Source organism: Eupeodes corollae, chromosome 2 (assembly GCF_945859685.1).
Source record: "Eupeodes corollae chromosome 2, idEupCoro1.1, whole genome shotgun sequence".
Classification (NCBI taxonomy): Eukaryota; Metazoa; Arthropoda; class Insecta; order Diptera; family Syrphidae; genus Eupeodes; species Eupeodes corollae.
The window spans coordinates 135,075,476-135,094,399 of record NC_079148.1 but is presented as its reverse complement, the minus strand read 5'-3'; the positions used below and the strand labels follow the sequence as shown (position 1 = coordinate 135,094,399).

General features: G+C 32.8%; 1 protein-coding gene across 1 annotated transcript in view; it reads left to right on the top strand.

Annotated features, from left to right (window-relative positions):
- LOC129944478 (uncharacterized) overlaps nucleotides 1-18,924 on the top strand; it is a 106,794-nt gene that overhangs the window by 43,082 nt on the left and 44,788 nt on the right. Inside the window, exons 2-3 of the mRNA XM_056053931.1 lie at nucleotides 11,639-11,900; nucleotides 18,298-18,435. Of these exons, the coding sequence (XP_055909906.1) occupies nucleotides 11,678-11,900; nucleotides 18,298-18,435 (361 nt within the window). The 5' untranslated portion in view covers nucleotides 11,639-11,677. The remainder of the gene's footprint in view (nucleotides 1-11,638; nucleotides 11,901-18,297; nucleotides 18,436-18,924) is intronic.

The window sequence follows — 18,924 nt, the reverse complement described above, 5'->3', positions numbered from 1 at the left end:
GTATATCCGTACGTTCGCGACGTTTCCACAGCTCAAGAACCAGTCAAAATATCGACTTAAAATTAATTTTCGAAAGATGCAAAAGGACTCTCAAGAAAATTTAGGGGTAGTTTTTTTTACCATAGCAGTTTAAAAAAGGTGAAAATATTGATTAACCCTAAATATCTCACTAACCAATGACGCTAGAGACTTGAATTAAATTTTATATTATATATTATAACGTGATACCAAACCAATATATTTTTGGAAAAAAATCCAAGGAACAATTTTCTAATTGTAACAATTTTCGAATTGTGACCTCGAAAATTTTACGAATAAAAATGATTTCATCTCCAAAATAATTTTATGCAACGAAAAATAACGCTCTTAACATCTGGTAACATTTTGAGAAAAAACAAACTGAAATTTTTTTTATAAAAAATAAAAACCTAAAAAACATTACTCAAAGTTGGTAAAAATGTATTTTCGACTCAAACATATTCTTAAAAACTTATGGCTTCAACTTCATTAAAAAAAAATAAAATTGACAGTTTTTTTACAAAAAATAGAAACCTAACAAAAAAATGTGTAAAAGTTGGTATGAATTGATTTTCGACTCAAATATTTTTTGGAAACTTTGAAATAATGGTTTTAAACTGCTTTCAGCTTTTAAAAAATCACTAAAAATTTACTTTCGGTTCAAATAGCTTTTTAAAATTAAAAATATTGTCTTCAAACTTTTTTTATTTCACAAAAAATATTTTTTTCGATTCGGTAGTTTTTTTTAATCCAACAGTTCTACTTTTAATAAAAAAAAATAAAATCTGCACAAAATAGTACCCAAATTTGGTAAAAAATGATGTTCGGTTCTTGATATCTCTCAAATTAATTTCAATCATCCAATTTATACAAATTTAAGAAATGCTACTAAAATTGGTAAACATCCGTTTTCAACTAAAAATCTCGAACAAAACAAAACAAAACTACATTTTCAAACTAAACTATTCCTTTATGTGAAAAATATTGATGGTGATTTAAAAATGTTTAAGAAAAATTCAACTGACAGCTTTTTTAACCCAACACGAAAACCTACAAATTTTTAAACAAGACAAATAGACAGGTGGAATGAGAAGTACATACATAAATTTTCTCAGGAACTCGTCAATTGATTTCAATAATAATTTTAGTTTTTTCAACAAGCTTTCTGTCAAAACTCTATCGCCCATGTTCCGAATTTCGATCGAAAGTGAATTGAAATCACTTTTCAATTTTACGTAAAATAAAATTGCATGTTCTTCAAATCTATTGATTTCGAAAACTTCGAAATTGCTTCGAACTGTCAGAACGGAAGGACCATCCATTTTTATTTTGTTTCTGAAGTAAAATGTTTGCTGTTTTGAATATGAATGCAACATTATTGGCAATTTTAAGTGAAAAAAGAGGCTGGGTTGCGGCCCACACTGATAACTTCCCATCCATGCTTTCGATGTTTCTTGCTTAAATGTTTGTAGATTTTCGTATTGGGTTAAAAAAGTTGTTAGTTGAATTATTCTTAAAAATTTTGAAAATTAACAAAAATATTTTTCATATAAAGAAATAGTCTAATAATCTAGTTTTATTAACGAGATTTTTAGTCGAAAACCAATTTTTACCAACTCTAGTAGCATTTCTTAATTTTTTACAAATTGGATGATTGAAATTAATTTGAGAGTTATCAAGAACCGAACATCAATTTTTAACAAATTTTCGTACTATTTTTTGCAGATTTTATTTTTTTATTAAAAGTATTGCTGTTGAATTTTTATAAAAAAAAAACTTCTGAATATCGAAAACAATATTTTCTGTGAAATAAAATAAATTTGAAGCCAAAATTTTAATAATAATATCGCAAAGTTTTAAAAAGATATTTGAGCCGAAAATTAATTTTTACCAACTTTTGTTAAATTTTCTTTAAAGTTTTTATTTTTTGTAAAAAAAACTGGCTAATCGATTTTCTCAAAATTTGTCCTAATATTGAAAACAATATTTCTTATAAGTAAAAATTAGCTAGAAGCTAGTATATCAAATTTTTGAAAAAACATTTAAGTCGAAAATCAATTCTTACCAACTTTTATTAATTTTTTTTAATTTTTTTAAAATCCGTCAATTCTTTTTTTTTTCAACATTTTTCAGAATGTTGAAAACAATATTTCTTATAAGATCAAATCAGTTTGAAGGCTAAATTTCAAGTTTTTGAAAAGATATTTGAATCGATATTCAATTTTTACCAACTTTGAGTAATGTTTTTTTTAGTTTTTTATTTTTTATAAAAAAAATGTCAATTCGACTTTTCTCAAAATTTTATGAAATGTCAAAAACATTATTCTTCGTTGCACAAAATTTTTTTGGAGATGAAATCATATTTTAGTCATAAAATTTTGTAGGTGACACATTTTATTTTAGTTTTTTTGATTTATAAAAAAAAAACCGTTAAATGGATTCTTTTTTAAATATACTTCTTTGATATTACGTTACAATATGCTATGTAAAATTTAATTTAAGTCTCTAGGGTTTTTTTGGTTTTAAAATATTTAGGGTTAACCAAAATTTGCACCTTTTTTTCAAACTGCTATGGTAAAAAAACCACCCACGCAATTTTCTTGAGAGCCCTTTCTGCATTTTTCTGCCTTACTACCTGTATAACAAAATTTATTTGAAATCGATATCTCTTCTGGTTCTTGAGCTATGGACGACGAAAAAAACGTCACGAACGTACGGACGTACGAACGCACGTACACACGCACGAACAGACGTCTTTCTAAAAATCTTTTATTTCTTCTCTAGGAACCTTGAAACGTCGATATGTGTCAAAATTTTCAATTTGACAAATCGGACCCAATAAATAACTTCCTATGGGAAGTTAAAAATGTGAACATTTTGCTTAATCCTTAATATCTCACGAACCAAAAACTCTAGACACTACTTGAATTATATTCTGTATTTTATATTGTAAAAGTAAAAATAGTAAAAACAAGTATATTTTTGGCAAAAAAACCAATTAACGGTTTTTGTATAAATACAAAAAAAAAACAAAAAAAAATATTTGTCACTTCGAAAATTTTGCGAATACAAAATTATTTAATCTCCAAAATAATTTTATGCAACGAAGAATAACGTTTTTAACATCTGGTGAAATTTTGAGAAAAATCGAACTTACATATTTTTTGTTAAAAATAAAAACCTAAGAAAAATATTATTCAAAGTTGGTAAAAATTGAATTTCGAATTAAATATCTTTTCACTACTTTGAGATATTGGCCTTAAACTATTTTTATCTAATGAGAAATATAGTTTTCAATATTTAGTAAAATTTTGAGAAAAATCGAATTGACAGTTTTCTTAAAAAAAATAAAAACCTAAACCTAAAAATTGATAAGAATATATTTTTGACTCAGTTATCTTTTTTAAAATTGAAAATATTAGCTTCAAATTAAATTTTGCTCATAGAAAATATGAATATTTTTAAATATTCAATAAATTGTTTATTAAAATCTAACAGTCAGTTTTTTTTCATACAAAAAAAATAAAATCTACAGAAAATAGTACCTACGTAAATTTGGTAAAAAATTATATCCGGTTCTTCGATATCTTGTGAAAAATAGAAGGTAATAAATCCAAATTCATTTCAATTATCCAATTTGTAATTTTTATTTAAGAAATTAAATCTTTTAAGAAATGCTACTAAAATTACTAAAAATTCGTTTTCGACTAAAAATATCGGTACCTAAAATAGATTTTGAAATCAAACTATTTCATCATTTATGCAAAATGTTTTTGGAGATTTTTAAATTTTAGAACAATTTAATTGATAACTTTTTTTAACGAAACACGAAACACGAACACCTTTTAAGCAAGACAAATCCTCAGACGAGATGAGAAGTTATCAGTGTGGGTCGCATCCCAGCCTCCTTTTTTAAATTATTTTAGGTGTTCTCTTAAAAAGTTATCACACTCAAAAAAAAATCAACCCCCCACTCCCCTAGTGGGAAAATAAAAATGTTCATTTGAAATAAATAATGCGTAGGCAGATATAATTAGTTTCGGAAAGCATTTTTTTAATCTAAGGACTTACACTTTTTGAGAAGTTAAAATTCTTTGAATTTTGTTCAATATCTTTTGAATTTTTTGCAAAGAATTTCGATAAATTGGCATAATTTTGGGAATAGTGCAGATCAACTTTTAATAGCTAGATTTAAGACAGACAAAAAAAACATTATACAACTGCAATGCTGTTTAATTTTGAGAAAATATAACTCACTTTCTGAATGATTTCATCTTGCCTAAGCTCAACCCACAGGGTCTAGCTTTTTGATGCACCTATCACCAATTACCCCTATTCTATCAAACGACGTTCTCAAAATATGGCTCTAAGCTAAGACTCGACATATGTAGTTAATAACCTCTTACTGTATGATGATTTCTTAAAGCACAAAGCTATGTCTACTAAATACCGTTTAAACCATGTATCGTACTTTAAAGCAGGATTAATTTACTTACCCATTTTAAAAAACAATAAATCCATACAACCGCCCTACAAAATTCACTTCATTTTCAAACACTACCGATATCGAGATCGACCGCGAGACGCTAGGCGTTAAATTCAAATTTAACTTATTTGAAACAAAAAACACTTCAAACTCGAGACCTTTTTCATTTAAAATTTAACTTTAAACTTTTCTATTCACTTTTTTACTGCACAATGAGAGAAAAACTAAACACCAAAGAGAACAGATTGGAATTTTCAAATTTAACCGCCATTTAACATTTTAACATCTACCAACCGAACCGAACCGACCAAATAACGGACCCGCTGAGCTAAGTGTAGAATGAAACAAAAGAATTGAATTCTAATTCACAAATTTCAAATTTAAAACACCTAAGTTTCTGATTTCTTTATATTTTTTTACATAAACTTTAAATATGCGGCTTACTTAACATTTTGTATGAAATTTTTATATCGCACATAGAAAATAAATATTTTAATTAATTTTTTTCTTTTTGAATTCGAATAACTACACGATCGCGAGCACAAAATTTCACAAACTGAACTGACTGAAACTTCCGGTCATAGACACACTATATATATATGGTTTGTCTATGCCTCCGGTTCCGGTTAACGAAGAACGAAGATGAAGAATATGAAAAGAATTTGTGATGGCAAATGGCGGCGATTTCGGTCAATTAGGAAATGGGTATGGGATTGTTGGTCGCGTTCATCATACCATCTCTTTTCGGTTGAAATGCATGAAGGGCGTTCACGATTCGATGCAGCTAACCTGGTTTCGTAATGTTGAAGAAAATCGTGCAACACTTTTGTACCTAACTATGCCCTGGTCTTATATCAACAGTTTAATACGATGTAAAAAAAGAGGCTGGGATGCGACCCACACTGATAACTTCGCATCCCGTCTGTCGATTTGTCTTGCTTAAAAGTTTGTCTATATGTACTCATATCAATTTTTACCAAATTTGAGTACTATTTTTTGTAGATTTAATTTTTATGGAAAAACGGACTGTTGGATTCAAAAAATCAATTTTTACCGACTTTTATTAATTTTTTTTTAGGTTTCTATTTTTTGAAAAAAACTGTCAATTCGATTTTTCTCAAAATTTTATCAGATGCCAAAAACATTATTCTTCATTGAACAAAATTGTATTGGAGATGAAATCATACTTTAGTCGTAAAATTTTCGATTTTCTTTTCCAGTTTTTTTGACTTATAAAAAAAAGGAATTGGATTTTTTTCAAAAAATATACTTACTTACTTACTTAAGAGGCCTCAACCAACATGAGTCTCCAGCCAGCTCGGTCCCTAGTTAGCTGTCTCCAGTTTCGGACGCCAAGTTGGTTGAGGTCCTCTCCCACCTGGGTGCTCCACCTGAGTCGCGGTCTTCCTCTACTGCGCCGCCCGTCCCTCGGGATGGGATTCGAAGACCTTCCGGGCTGGAGCGTTGATGTCCATTCGCTCTACATGACCTAGCCATCTAAGCCGTTGGACTTTAATTCTGATAACTAGGTCAGTGTCGCTGTACAGCCCGTACAGTTCGTCGTTATATCTTCTCCTTCATTCTCCATGTATGCGTACGGGACAAAAATCACCCGAAGAATTTTTCTCTCGAAGCATCCTAAGACGCTCTCATGTTTCTTTGACAGGGTCCAGGCCTCAGCGCCATAAATGAGAACCGGGATGATGAGTGTCTTATAGATGGTGATTTTACGTGCTCAAGAGAGGACTTTACTTTTCAATTGCCTTCTTAGTCCAAAGAAGCAGCGATTTGCAAGAGTTATTCTTCGTTTGATTTCAGCGCTGTTGTCGTTGTCTGTATTAATAGCTGTGCCTAGGTAGACAAAGTCCTTAACTACCTCAAAGTTATAGCTGTCCATGGTGACGTTTTGTCCAAGACGTCGTTGTTCAGTGTCCTTTTTTGATGACAGCATATACTTGGTCTTACCTTCATTGACCATTAAACCCATCTTCTTCGCTTCCGTCTAATGCTCAAAAACGCTCCACTCACATCTGCGTATCCGAGTAATTGGATGGATCTTTGGAAGATTGTGCCTCTAGTGTTGACGGTTGAGTTTTGCACAATTCTTTCCAGAACGATGTTGAAGAAGTCGCATGACAGTGCATCGCCTTGTCTAAAACCTTTTTTGACATCAAATGCATCGGTAAGATCTTTTCCGACCTTGATAGAGCAGCGTGCATTCTCCATCGTCATTCTGCACAAACGGATAAGTTTGACAGGGATTCCAAAACTAGATATTGCTCTGTAGAGCTCTTCTCAATAGATGTTCTCATACGCGGCTTTAAAATCGATAAAGAGATGGTGGGTATCGATTTGAAGCTCCTGGGTTTTTTCCAAGATCTGCCGTAGTGTGAATATTTGGTCGATAGTGGACTTTCCTGGTCTGAAGCCACACTGATAAGGACCAATCAGGTTGTTGACGAATGGCTTCAGACGTTCACATTATACGGCAGAAAGGTTTTATATACAATGTTAAGGAGACTAATGCCTCTGTAGTTGGCGCAGTTTAGAGGGTCTCCTTTCTTATGTATCGGGCACACTATGCTGGGATTCCACTCAGCGGGCATGCTTTCTTCCGACCATATTTTGCAGATGAGTTGGTGCATGCTCCGTACCAAGTCATCGCCTGTTGCTTTGAATGGTTCGGCGGTGATGCCGTCAGCTCCAGCAGCTTTGTTTGACTTAAGTTTAGATATAGCTATCTTCACTTCGTCAAGGTCGGGTAGGCGGAATTGTTGATCTGCGTCGCCGAGGTTGAGTGGTTCTATCTCCCTTACAGCGGAGTTCGGTTCGTCATCGCCGTTATATAATTTGGAGAAGTGATCTTTCCATATTCTCAGCATCGACTGTGGTTCTACTACGATGTTCCCTTGATCGTCTTTACAGGCTTCGGTTCGTGGCTGGTACTATTCTGAGGTTTTATTTACGTTTTGGTAAAATTTACGAACCTCATTCCTGTTGTGACATCCCTCTATCTCCTCGATCGCGCGTCTCTCATGCTCTCTTTTTTTTCCACCTAAGAAGCCGGTGTTCCTCTCTCCTTTTCTGTTCGTAGAGCTCGGGAGCAGCTCTAGTCCTTTTGTGCAGCGCCGTTTTGTATGCCTCTTGTTACGGTGCGTGCGCTTGCCGTCATTCGTAGTCCAACCAGAAGTTTTACTGTGTTGGCCGTGTGAAACCTAGCACTTCTGAGGCGGCAACTCTGATGGCTGCAAGGCAATGGTGCCACTGGTTTTCAATGCTTAATACAGGCAGCATAGGACTCCTAAAGAGGTTATTAGAGACTCTATCGGAAAAGGACATGGCAGTCTCTTGCGATTGTAGCCGTCTAACGTCGAATCTTCTTACAGTACTTCCCGACGTCACAACTCCAACTTGGAGGGCCTAATCCTTAGTATAACTCCAAGGTAGGGGAGCCGGATAAACCGCTCCTTACAGGCCTGGGCTCCGAATATGTCGAAGAAGCCCTATAAGGTGTTCACTAAGTAGATCAACCTTACTGGAACTGTAGACGCCACCGTTGATACCATCTCGAGAATTCGTCCACTGCCGCCTGGATAAGGAGAGGTGCCTTAGTGGAAACACCTCTCCCCCCTATCTCGTTTGCTGCCACCAACTTATTTCTACTGGGGTTGGAACTCAATCTCCAGTTGAGGTACTAGGTACCCGATGTTCACCGCGGGGAGGTGAGAGTAGGAGTTGATAGACAGAGGTGGGTTTTGAGAAAAACCTGTGGACGCTTGTGTCCTCTTGAATGCTCATGTCTACCATTTAAACATGTTTTTTATCTTGTGTGTGTATAATTACAGCAAAACTTTCAGATAATTAACTTTTAAATTTAATTATACGTTAAAATAAATATTTAAATTTGAAAATTTATCAGAGCGGCATGAAACTTGAACTATTCACTTTTACAGCAGAGTTGCCAACAACTCTCTATACCTATATACTAAAGTTTGATCAACTTCAAAAGTAGAACTGCTAACCATACGGTGACAAAATCCTTATCCTATTTAACTAGACAATCATTTTATATCAAAAACTAGTAAAATGATAATACGGTATGAATTTGGTGTCGTCCTATTAACAACCTTTTCAAGTACTTAACTGATACTTTTCAGGATACTCGGAAGAAGATTAACCGACCGCAGAACAGGATTGGAATTTTCCTTTCCTTTTTTCATCTATCGCTTTGAAAATAATAACTTTTGTTGGAATTTCCCAACATTTTAACAATAAAAAGACCTTCACTAGGATGAGAATTTGTAGAAATAAAGGAACAAAATAAATGAAATATTTTCATTTTTTAGTTTTACAATCTCTAATAACCCACTCGAAACAATCCACGTGATCCTGAAATGACTTTGCTCAGTTATGGTTTTAAATTCTTCAAATTAGCATTCATAGAAAACTTTCAAAATTAAGGATTATGCGCATTTTTTGTGTTTGTGTGTTTTTTTTTTTAAATTCATAGATATTAATTTTAATATTTCATACAATTGAAATTTACAAAACTCATATTCTTTTGTTTGAAAACCTTTGTTCTCCAAAACTTTTCCAAGAATTGAATTGCATTTTCCTGTAAATTGCTCATAATCCCCTAAACTTCTTACCATAAAAGTGTGTTTCTATTTATCAAAAATAACTACGTACGTACGTTCATACAAAACATATATGTAATGTATGTATACCAGGATATCTATACCAAAACAAGGACTCTTACATATATAAGCTTATAAGTGTACAACCAGCCATCGTCATCGTATTATCCTTTTGTATAAATGCACTCAAAACTCAACTCCAACATACACATTTCATTGAGAAGAAAAGAAAAACACCTCAGGCGTTTCGAAACTAATTTCAAAGGAAATCCGCTTAAAGGACACGCAAAGTAGAAATTAGGAGAATACAACTAAAAAAAAAACGAGAAGATAAATGCGAACAAAGACTTCAGTGTGGTGGTGCAGAGGATGATGGAGAGAGGTAAGGTGAAAGGAGGGAGGATGGATAAGGTATGGAATATGGTGGATTAAAGGAAGAAAGCTCCTTTTTCATCCTTTGTCGGATTCAAGTATAAAACGAGAGCAGACGAATTCATTAAACTTGCTACACATTGCCGCAAGGATATACCTACCCAACGTCGACTAAACATCACATACATATACATATAGCTTCATATACAAAGCACAGACAGACAGCCCAGAAGAAGAGGATACACACCTACACATGTCCTCGAGACCCCCCACCCCTTTGGCCTCTCTTGAGCTCCGCCTCTGTGTCTTCATCGTCGAAAAGTGCATTTTGATTGCTGTAAGCGAGTACGTTGTTGCTAGCAAGGACTTTTGCAGAGGTACACATGCAACTCGATCGTTATCCTTATGCCATATCTATTTCTATATACCTATAGACTAAGATAGATTTTTTTTGAATGCTCCTGCTTTCCGGTCTTAATTTGAATCAGCGAACAAAGTACGTTTCCTAGATAGTTCGCAGAAGATAGATTCGTCCTTTTTGTGTTCCTTTTTTTTTTGTTAAACTCTTTTTGGATAAAGATGCACGCTATATGCATGAATCCTTAGATTTATACAGGTTTTTTTTGTATCTATCCTAACTCGAAAGACTCGAAGCAGTTCTTACATGACTATCCTGGAGTATCGTCTTTCAACTTCAGGATAATGCATGCATTTTTACCCATTAAATAAACATGTAACCCTAAGTGGATTATATCGTGCTTATGCATTCTATGCATATAGATCCTGTAGGAGACGTCTCCACCAAAAAATTACTTGGAAAGCTCTGTATAAGTACCTTTTCCAAAAGAAAGGGGTTGCTGGAAAAACAATAACAAATCCTTGCATAAACTAGAACTTCCACAGTAGTTTATTTATGATTTGTTGTTTTTCATTTTGTTTTTTTTTATGTCTAGTAGAGAATATTTTTCATTAAATATTCTAACAACGTAGACAAGCAGTTATTCCTTTTAATTTCTGAGACGATTTATTTTGATGGAAAAAGATTTATCATTTTCTTTTTGGGTATAGAAAAGGGAATGAAAGAAAATGCGTACATAGTATAAAAGTTCAGTTAAATCTTGAGTGGCTTTTTGGCTGTCCTCTGGTGTCCTTTTTTCTTATTCCCCTCTTTTTGTGTCTTTCGATGAAATTCGTCCTTGATGCGCCTACAAAAAAAGCAATCTATTAAATGTGCGCTTTATTATGTGACAGGACATTTTTTTTCTTTTATTCTTTGCAATTTTTTATCCTTTATATATGCTTTGTGTGTTTTATTTTTATTTTTATGGCAGGACATTACTATGTAAAAGAATATTAAGTATTTTATTTTTCGTTCATTTTAATAAAATGAATTAAGGACGCATATTGTAAGAAGATTGAACAAACAAAAATATTTAATACCAAAGTGCTTAACGTTTCAGCTGACGCTTATTGCTGGATTTTTCAGCTTGGTGTAGAATTTATGTTGGTCATAATTAGATGATAAACTTCTTTAGAGTGAAATGAGAAGAAAAAAAAATAAATAATTTAAAATTTTCATCAGAGGAACATTTTGTAGTAATGCCCGCATCATCATCAAACAAAAATATACTCAAGTCATAACATCATCGCTTTATGGAGAGTATTCATTCATATCTACGGACTTCTCCGGTTCCACCAGATTTTGATAAAGCTAAAAGTTTTGGTTAATGTACCTTGAGCATTTTTTCGTCCTTTTTTATTTCATTTTTATATTGAATTAGGTTACTTAACTAAGTGCACACATAAAATTTATGCAATAAATAAAATTTAGATGAATGAGTCGTAATTTCCTTAATTTAAATTCGACATTATGCGGAATAAAGAAGTTGTGATATAAAATATAAGAAAAGATAATTCGTTATGAAGCATTACCTTAATTTTAATGTTCAATTAAGGATTTAACAACAACTTTGCATATAAATAAGTGAAGATGGTGATGATAATGATGGACTTAGCTTATCTTGTTATATTTAAGATTCATTTCTTAATCAAATGTTCTTTGTGTTTTTTCTAAGAAACAGGACTTTTTCAACTGATGTTCATATTTTAATTTTTTTATTTTTAGAAAAATTCGGTTAATAGACGCACGCACAATAACACAAAAATGAATTTCCTTATTGTATCAGCGGTACTGGTTATCGCTTCATTATCACTACTGCCAACAAAAGCTCTGGGCACAACAGAGGTACAAGAGACACCATTGGCACTGCCAGTTGTAGAACAAACACCACCAACAACAGTTGAACAAGGAGAAATTTGGGAAGAGGACGATCATGAAATCTTGATTCGTAATGAACGCGGTACAAAGACTGATGGCAGTCAGAGTGGTGAGTAATATTATTATTGTATATCTACTTCTACAGGATAATAAAAGAGTTGTTAATAAGAAGGTAATAAGCTGTAAAAGAATTTAACTAAATTACAACTTCTAGCCTTTTTTACATTGTTTCATGTTGACCCAAAAACCAACATTGATAGAGGTACGATCCAAAAAAAAGGTTGAACTTGAGCACATAATGAATAAGTGTTGCCAGATTTTATGAAATTTAATCTAAAGCGTGTTTGCAAAATTTGTATAGATTAGACCAACCACGACCACCATTTAATATTTCATACAAGCTATTAAGTGATATCAAACTTTCTTGAAAATACAAGCGCTGAATTTCTTGTAATATAGGGCAAATAGCAATGAAGTGGTAAGTATCATCAAATTCTCTTCTGTTGCATAAATCACAAGTCTGCTGAAGATCAGTTCTATGAGGGATGTAATTCAGACGAGTACTTAATGTTGAAATAGCTATTTTCAGTTAGAATTTGATGGTTAAGGTTCTTGTAGAATAACCTCGTGGTTAACGAAAAAGCTCTGGTTGGGTACTGGTCATATATCCTTTCATCGGTCTTAGCAATAATCGATGTAAGTATATTGTGCCATTCAAAAACGTACGCATCTGTTAAAGACAGAGAAAGGTCATTGGACAGGGCCAACTGATGCCACTCCCTAAAAGGATACTGATTCAATTGCAGTTGTCTCAACAGAAGCGATTTATGAAGACTGGTATTATTTCTGCTCATCACTTTTATTAGATAGTCGACATGCCCTTTTAAGTTCTTAATGTAGATAGGTGGTAAGCCAGATTCCACGTGTATTGCATAGATCGGTGCTGAATTCGGTAACCGAAATATTCGTTTGAAGAAAAATCATTGAACAGCTTCAAATTCTTCGAAGAGCGTAACACCAAAGGCTTGCACCCCATAGCACATGCAAGTGTTCACTGTTGCACTAAACACTTGGTATTTTGTTGAATGGTCAATGTTTTGGTTAGCAAAGAACCTTTTCCACAAGATATTTAGCGCCAGCTTAGTTTCAGTGCTTTTATCCTTTGCATGCTTGCCAAAGTTTAAGTTCGATGTAAATAAAACTCCAAGGTACTCGAATTCACGTTCTTTGTCAATCTGTGCAGCCATGTTTTCTCAGGTAGCCTCACCCTTCTATATCGACTCTCAAAAATCATAACTTTGGTTTTTTGGACATTGATGTGGAGATCCCAACTTTTACAGTATTCATGCAGACGATTAATTTGGAGTTGAAGAGTAAAGGGGTTGTCAGCTATTAGTACCAGGTCAGCAGCGTAGAGAAGAACTATGATAAGAGTTCCAGCGAACATAACGCCTCCAGGAAGCATTTCAGAGATATCATCGATACAAAGCGCGAATAAAAAGGGTCTTAGAATACATCACTGACAGACACCTGCTGACGTCTCAAAACACTCTGACAAATTGGAATCATCCCAAACTGCTGCACTAGATGACGACAAGAAATTGTTATAAAGCATCAGAAACTTCCGAGACACTCCAAGCCTATCCAGCTTATAAATCAGAGCCTGTCTGTTGACGGTATCAAATGCGCCTTTAAAATCAACAAAGCATACATATAGTCTCTTATTTTTCTCAGTATATTTTCTAGCAATGCAGGTTAAGGCAAAAATGTGATCCATTGTGGAAAATCCAGAACGAAATCCCGCTTGAAATATACTTAAACTGTTTGTTCTTTCTATCCAGTTCGAAAGTATTCTATAAAGAATTCCCGCAAATAGCTTTCTTAGAGAATTGAGTATTGAAATTCCTCTATAGTCTTCGGGCTGCATCGCATCACCTTTTATAAATATCGGGAATATGAGGGCTTTTAAAAAGGTCGTAGGCACGTAAGCATTATTGTACAGAAGATTTAAAAAATGAACGATTTACGTTTTGAGCTGGTCATTGCTGTTTTTGAGAAATTCAACTGGGATACCTTCAATACCTTCAGCTTTGTTGTTTTTCATTCCCAAAAGAGTTGCCTCCAATTCTCCTATAGATATCGGCGCGTCCAATTCAGACACATAAAGTCTTGCATTGTGTAGCTGAAGGTATGAAGATGCTCGTCAGCCGACAATAGAGTTTTAAAATGTGCTGCAAAAATCTGAGCTTCTACAGCAATCTTCATACCTCGGTGCAACCAACTAATTTCACGTACGCTAGACGAGAATTCCTTAGAGTTTTTACTATCTTGGCAGAGCATAATTATTTAAATTCCTTGTTGGCACTAAGACACAAATTTTTGAAGGAATTGACGTTTGTCAATCTGAATAGCTTTAAATATTTAAACAATAGTTTACGAAGCTTTGCACACTCTCTATCGAACCATTTACATTTAGGTGTGAAAGTTATAAATTATTCGCACAATATTTTCTTCAATTTGCTCTACCGAGCTTGTTGACTGTAGCTGAAGGAAGTTACATTGGTAATCGAGATTTATTTTGTAAAGAGATACTTTACTTTGAATCCATTTAAGTTTTGGTATAGTATCCTAGTTCCTCTGTTGGATTTCTTTCATGAAGCAAGCTTTAATCATAATTGGTAAGTGGCAGAAAATCCAGTCATAAGCACCTCGAAATCATCGACTAGATTGAACCACTCTCCAGATATGGGACAAAAGTCAATTACTGATTGTCCTTGACCGCTAATGAACGTAAAATTACTGCTATGTTCATTCAGCACAAAAAATCCAAGCTCTTCAAAAAATTCGGTCAGTAGTTTACCATTTCTGTTAAGAGTTATATCTTTTGAATTTCTGTTGGAACCGAAATTCAGCAGAGTTTGTGACATATGAACAGGATGATATGTTGAGGATTTTTAGTCACATATCAGATTTTTAACATGTTCTTATATCAGGTATGTCAACCGTCGTGATATAATATCAAATACAGAAAAGATGTGCCAAGCTGATATTATTTTCACAGACTTTGAGAAAGCATTCGATAGAATAAATCATATCATCTTCCTTAGATATTTACTCTTCTTAATTGAAATGGCTGGAATCATATTTAACATTTAGAATCCAAAAAGTTTAAATATATCGCTTGTTCTCCTGTAGAATCACTTTTTCATAAGGGGTTCCACAAGGAAGCCATCTAGGGCCATTACTTTTTTTGTTGTTTGACATTCGTAATATTTTCAATGATTCAAGTTGCCTCCTTTTTGCGGATGACCTCCAACTTTATCATAAAACAAGCTGTAAATCTCAATGTTTCCTTCTTTTGAAGGTCTAACAAGATTGAATGACTGTTGTAAACGGAATCACCTGCTGCTGCAAAATTAGTCAACGAAGTGGTACGTTCGCCTCGGGGAGCGATTTATTATCAAAATGCTTTTTGTAAAGAACGGCAACGCACTCAAAAGATGTCAGGTGAGGAAGCACTTTCAGTTATGGTAGAGGCCAAGTTAAGGAGGCATCAATATAATGTTATTAGAACAAAAGACCCTGAAAGGTTTTCCTTCCTACAAAGTAGTGCAACATGCAAAAAAAATGTGGTATCCGGCAAAAGAAGAAATGCATGTGACTGATAGTTCAGCAGAGGTAACAGTGCAGGCATTAATGGATCATACTGTAGATCGTTTGATTTTGGCCCAAAAAGAAGTTATATTAACTTCAAATGAGGAAGAACTTCAAAACTTGTGTTTGATCTACAAGTGGGGATTCGATGGGAGTTTCGGCCATAGTTCTTACAAGCAGAACTTTGTTGGAATAGAAGCTGATGATTTCAGTGTTTTTATAACTTCGGTCGTTCCCATCCATCTCGTTTGCAAATGTTCCTCTAAAAAAATCGTTGTATGGCAAAATCCGAGATCGTCATCAACCAGATATTGTCGCCTAATTAAATTCGAATATAAAAAGGAATCTACACAAGTATCGGAAGCTGAGAAGCATCGAGTTGATACTCAAATTCAGGCTTTGTGTCGTTCTATTATTAACATCGAGGAAAAAGTTGTTGAAGTTTCTCACAAACTGATTTTTACCACGGTGGACGGAAAAGTGTGCAATGCCCTTACATATACAACCTCTTCTCAGCGCTGTTATATACTAGTTCAAAGGACTTCAACGAAATCGAAAAGCTGTTGTTGAGATCTTACACTCCGAGTGCATTGGGGTATTCAATCTTTCGAGTGTCTCTTACATGTTGCTTATAGGCTTCCAATAAAAAATGGAAAATTTCTAAGGAAGATAAGGATATAGCTGTTGCCAATAAAGTTCAAATCTAACAAAAATTTAGAATTCAAATGGGTTTGATTATAGATCAACCTAAGCCAGGTTTTGGTAATTCCAAGGATGACAACACTGCTAGGCGTTTTTTAGCAACAAGAGAGTCGCTTCTGAAATCTTGGTTGTCGATAAAATATTAAGCGAGAAGATGCATTCCCTATTAGTATCAATTTCAAGTGGCTATGATATCCATATTGAAAATTTTTGAGCTTTCGCACTTGACACTGCCAAATATTATGTGGACCTGTATCCATGGTATTATAATATGCCTATTAAAGTGCACAAACTTTTAATCCACGGCCCTGATGTCGTTCATTCTGCACTTCTTCCAATAAGTATTATTTTAATAAAATTTGATAGTTACATAATCTTAAAGCATACTCTATCTACAAATCTAGATCAATTGACGGAAGAAGCACAGGGAGCAAAAAATAAGGATTTTAAAACATATCGTGAACATTTTTCTAGGAAATGTTCTAGAAAAAAGTGCAATGAAGGTTTTTTAAATTTAGTGCTCATCACATCAGACCCTTTAATAACCAGTTTAAAGTAAATGCTTAAAAGAACCATCAAAACATTACCTAAAGAAGTATTTGACTTAATCATTGCCCCAAATGTTTCTAATGATAAAAACTCTAACATTGTTATCAGCGAGGATGAAATTCAGTCTGACGAAAATGACTTTAAGTTTAAATTAATATACTTAGAAATTAAGCAACAAATTTAAATAGAAGTGGTTTTCAAGATTTTTGAAAAATTATTTTAATTATTTCATAAAAAAAAACTATGACAACAAATTATTTAAAAAAAAAGTTTTCAAGAATTTCATGTGCTTAGTTTTATTAAAAAACCTTAAGTTTTTGAGTATTTCCAAAAATTGCACTTTTTCACGTCCTCTAAAAATTGTTGTTCCAGTTCAAAAAAAATTTCTTTTATATAAAGTATTTAAGAAGCTTTTCAACATAATTAAACTTTATCAGATATTTTTCGAAGTGAGGTCATTTTTATAAAATGATGAGATAATAAAATCTTCCACCTGAATATTACTTCGAAAAAACTAAAGTTTAAAAGTTCAAAAAACGAAAACAAATCTTGGAAAAAATCAAGGAGTTCAATTCGTGATAATGGCACATTACATACCAAAAAACGTTCGTTCAAATATTAATATTTAATCAAGACTGAAGACATATGACAAATGTACAGAAATATGATATTTCTGTTTTAACAGAATGTTTTTGTAAATTTAAACAGGATATTTTTACAAATATTGTTTAGGGAAGAAATCGCCTACAGTGTTCAATTTCATCAACCATTAAATGCCAACTGAGTAATTGTTGTATCTTCTAATGTTTTATTCTAAGACTTATTAATATTCAAATTCAAATTTGTTATTGATAAAAAGTTTAGATTCTAAATCACACCTTCGATCAGCAACTCTTCCGCTGATACTTCAAAGTACTTATGCAACTTTCAGACTTTACACATAACATCTCCCTAAACGTGATTCATGTGATACAAATTTTCTATTAATTAAGCAAATAAAATAAGTGATATCTATCAAAGTTCAAACATCTGGAATATAACTAAGAAATTGTTTTTATTATAATATTTTGTACATTTCGTACATTGCCTATAAATTTAGTAAAACATAAAAATTATGGTCAAACATAACTTCGTCTCTTATTGTTTTATTTTGACCTCCATATTGTCCAGAAAATGTCCTTTCAAGGATAATACCTCATCCAGACAATAAAAGAAACAAAAGAAAAACATTATGAGTTATTTATGTATGTCTCTGGAAGCAAACATAAAAATAAATACATACAAACAGGAAGATTTATTAATAGGAAACCATAAAACGAAAATGAATAGAATCACAAATTCCAAAGAGGATGTGACAATTTACTTGGCAATAAAATTACCATTAACCTTTTTTAATGGATAGCAACAGTGAAAGAAAACGAAAAGCAAAAACAAAACAACAATAAATATTAATGTTATTTAGGGATAGGCTTAAATAATGTTATAAACAAAAATATTATTCGCTTTTTGATACTTAAAATATTATTTAATATCTTTTACTCAATTTATTAAGCAATTTTATTTATTTTTGTTTTATTAATTTCTTCTTTTTTTTGTTTAAGGTCTGTCTTGTCGATATGGAAAGAATCCATGGTCAGAATGTGATGCTAAGACTAATACCAGATCAAGAACGTTGGCACTTAAGAAGGGCGATCCAGGATGTGATCCCACAAGGACAATTCAAAAGAAGTGCAAAAAAGGTAAGTTTTCTGCCAAAAATCGAAAGGGATTTAAAATCTAAACTATTAAAATATTCGTTATCATAAAAACACTGTTGGGAAAAATCAAAAACAAAGATTTTGTCCCAATATTCGCAATTATTTTTCGGAAATAGATACAAAAACAAATATTAACGTATTTCCAAAAAAAATATAAAGAACTGAAATAAGGATTCTAAAGTTTCTGATAAATGATGCTTAGAAATTAGTGTTTTTTAAATGCTCGTGTAGTCTTAGAACAAAAAATACTATTGGAATTCAACATTTTTTCAAACATTTTTTCAAACACTCTTAAAAATCAACCAAAACATTTTTCCAGACTTTTCTTCTATTTCCTTTTCAATAATTCTGAAAATACTATTCTGTTAAAATAAACACCTCAGGAAAGGAGCCAATTTGTGGTTAAGTTCTCAGATCAACCCATGAAAACCTTGAGAAAGTTTCTTAGAGTTCACTTCAAAGTGAAGAAAT